At 41.2% G+C, this 2,018-nt stretch overlaps 1 protein-coding gene across 1 annotated transcript; it reads left to right on the plus strand.

Annotated features, from left to right (window-relative positions):
• Positions 1-467: 467 nt before the first annotated feature.
• On the plus strand, positions 468-1,088 carry LOC146653422 (uncharacterized; the record flags this gene model as incomplete). Its single annotated transcript, XM_085381082.1, has 1 exon — positions 468-1,088. A coding segment is annotated over one exon (621 nt), but the record flags the coding sequence as incomplete, so codon positions are not given.
• Positions 1,089-2,018: the final 930 nt, after the last annotated feature.

Below are 2,018 nucleotides of genomic sequence, written 5' to 3' on the forward strand. Positions count from 1 at the left end.
TTCATTATTAAACATCACTGAAACTCTATGCAGCCTTACTGACAATGTGTCCATAATTCACAAATATTATGGATGACATTCATTTATCATGAAATGTTGTTCACAGTCACCAAGAACACACAAAGTTATTCTTTACTATGAGCTGTACATTTTTAATTTACATGCAGCTAAAATGTGAATTTGCAAATGAATTCTATCAGCAGGACATTTTTACTGTTTAAACATGCTAACAAGCAGAGTTTGGTGCTGTGATCTTTGGTTTAAAACATGAAATTTAGTCATTTACAGTGCAAAACCATTTTTCTCACCTTCTACCAATCTTAAGGCTTTCATAAAGAGTGAGTTCTGCTGCGGGCCTCTCATTGTCTGTGTGTAGAAATAGCATATGATGATATAAAGCCATGTTTTGACATTTAAATCCGTAATTTGTCTGATTATGTCACGATTAACACAGATGATCTTTTTGTTTTCTCGTAGCTGAGCTGGTGAGTCCTGTCAGCGTACGCCAGATGTTAATCTCCAACCTGAGGAACCGTCCTTTGAGCCCTAGCCATGTGGACTCTATGAAAAATCTGGTCCTCTCATTAAACCACAACCTGGTTACGGGGACGAAGGCGTTTCCTTATATTGCCTTCAGGGGATTCTTTAACAAACTGCTGCTGACGACACCTTTCACCCATGTGCCAGAGAGCCAGTTGGAGAACACCACTCCATCTCCTCCTACCAACTCACCAGCTGGTTTAATGGTGCTGCCTGCAGGGTCCCACCTCCATTCATGGTTCCTCACACCTCTGCTTCCAGAGAAAGCAGATCTTTCTGTCCTCAAGGCAGATCAGAGGAACTGCGTCTGCACCCTGGATGTCGATGGCGACACCATCACCAGAGTCATTTCCACTGTGTATTGCACAGAGGAAAGGGAAATGACAAATCGATGGAGAGTTACAGACTACACCTCTGACGGCAGAGTAATCATGTCGGTGCTCTGCCAGTTTCTGAAGAGGTTTACACAGGGTGCAAAGAGGAAGCCTGCAGAGGAGGAGAGCAGCAGCAGGAGCCCCACTCCACCAAGGAAACGTCTCCGGCTGTGATCAGCAATGAAGCCTTTCCTGGACATATGGAACATGGATGTTACATATGGATGTTTCCTCGTGCTTTGGAGCAAACTTTCTAACTCCTCATGTCTGCGATGTGTCTGGAAAGGCTGGAAACATCTCTCCATCTTACACAGAGACCATCATGATGCGGCTAGTCTGAGGAGTTATTTCTGTACATATGTATATAGGTTTTTTTTTTTATTGAGATACACAGGTCAGCGTTTTCAGTGCGTCTTGCACTTTTCTTTATTTCTTGGTGCTGGCCTGTGTGTTTGATATGACTGCAAGGACTACAAGACTGACTTTATTATGTAATCTGCGTAAAATGAACCAATAATCCATGAAGACAGTGCAAAGTGTAAATTATCATCTTCTGCATCTCAGACATTGGCGAGAATGAACAATGTGGTAAGTAAAAAGTAATGTTCTGTCTCTAAAATGATGTCCCAAAATACTAGAAAACATCTAGTCCAGCCTAGAAGTAATAAATGCATGAAGTAGTTTTTCAGCGTCACTCTGAGACAGGATATTTCTTATTTCAGAGATATTACACAAAGATTGGAATTGGAAGAAATCAGTTCTAGATATTTGTTTAATATGTGCGTTGAAGGACATGTCCTGGTCAATAATGACTCCAAGGTTCCTCACAGCGTTACTGGAGGCCAAGGTAATGCCATCCAGAGTAAGAGTCTGGTTAGATACCATATTTCTAAGATTTTCAGGGCGAGTACAATAACCTCAGTTTGATCTGAATTTAGAGAAAATTAGAGGCCATCCAGGTCTTTGTCTTTAAGACATTCCTGCAGTTTAACTCATTGGTGTGTGTTACCTGGCTTCATAGATAAATAAAGTTGGGTGTCCTCTGCATAGCAGTGAAAATGTATGCTATGCCTTCTGATGATACTGCATTTAAATTGTAAACAG

The sequence above is a fragment of the Rhamphochromis longiceps genome, linkage group LG14 (genome assembly GCF_057381845.1).
Source record: "Rhamphochromis longiceps isolate RC_006_pf linkage group LG14, R_longiceps_female_GT1.1, whole genome shotgun sequence".
Taxonomy (NCBI): domain Eukaryota; kingdom Metazoa; phylum Chordata; class Actinopteri; order Cichliformes; family Cichlidae; genus Rhamphochromis; species Rhamphochromis longiceps.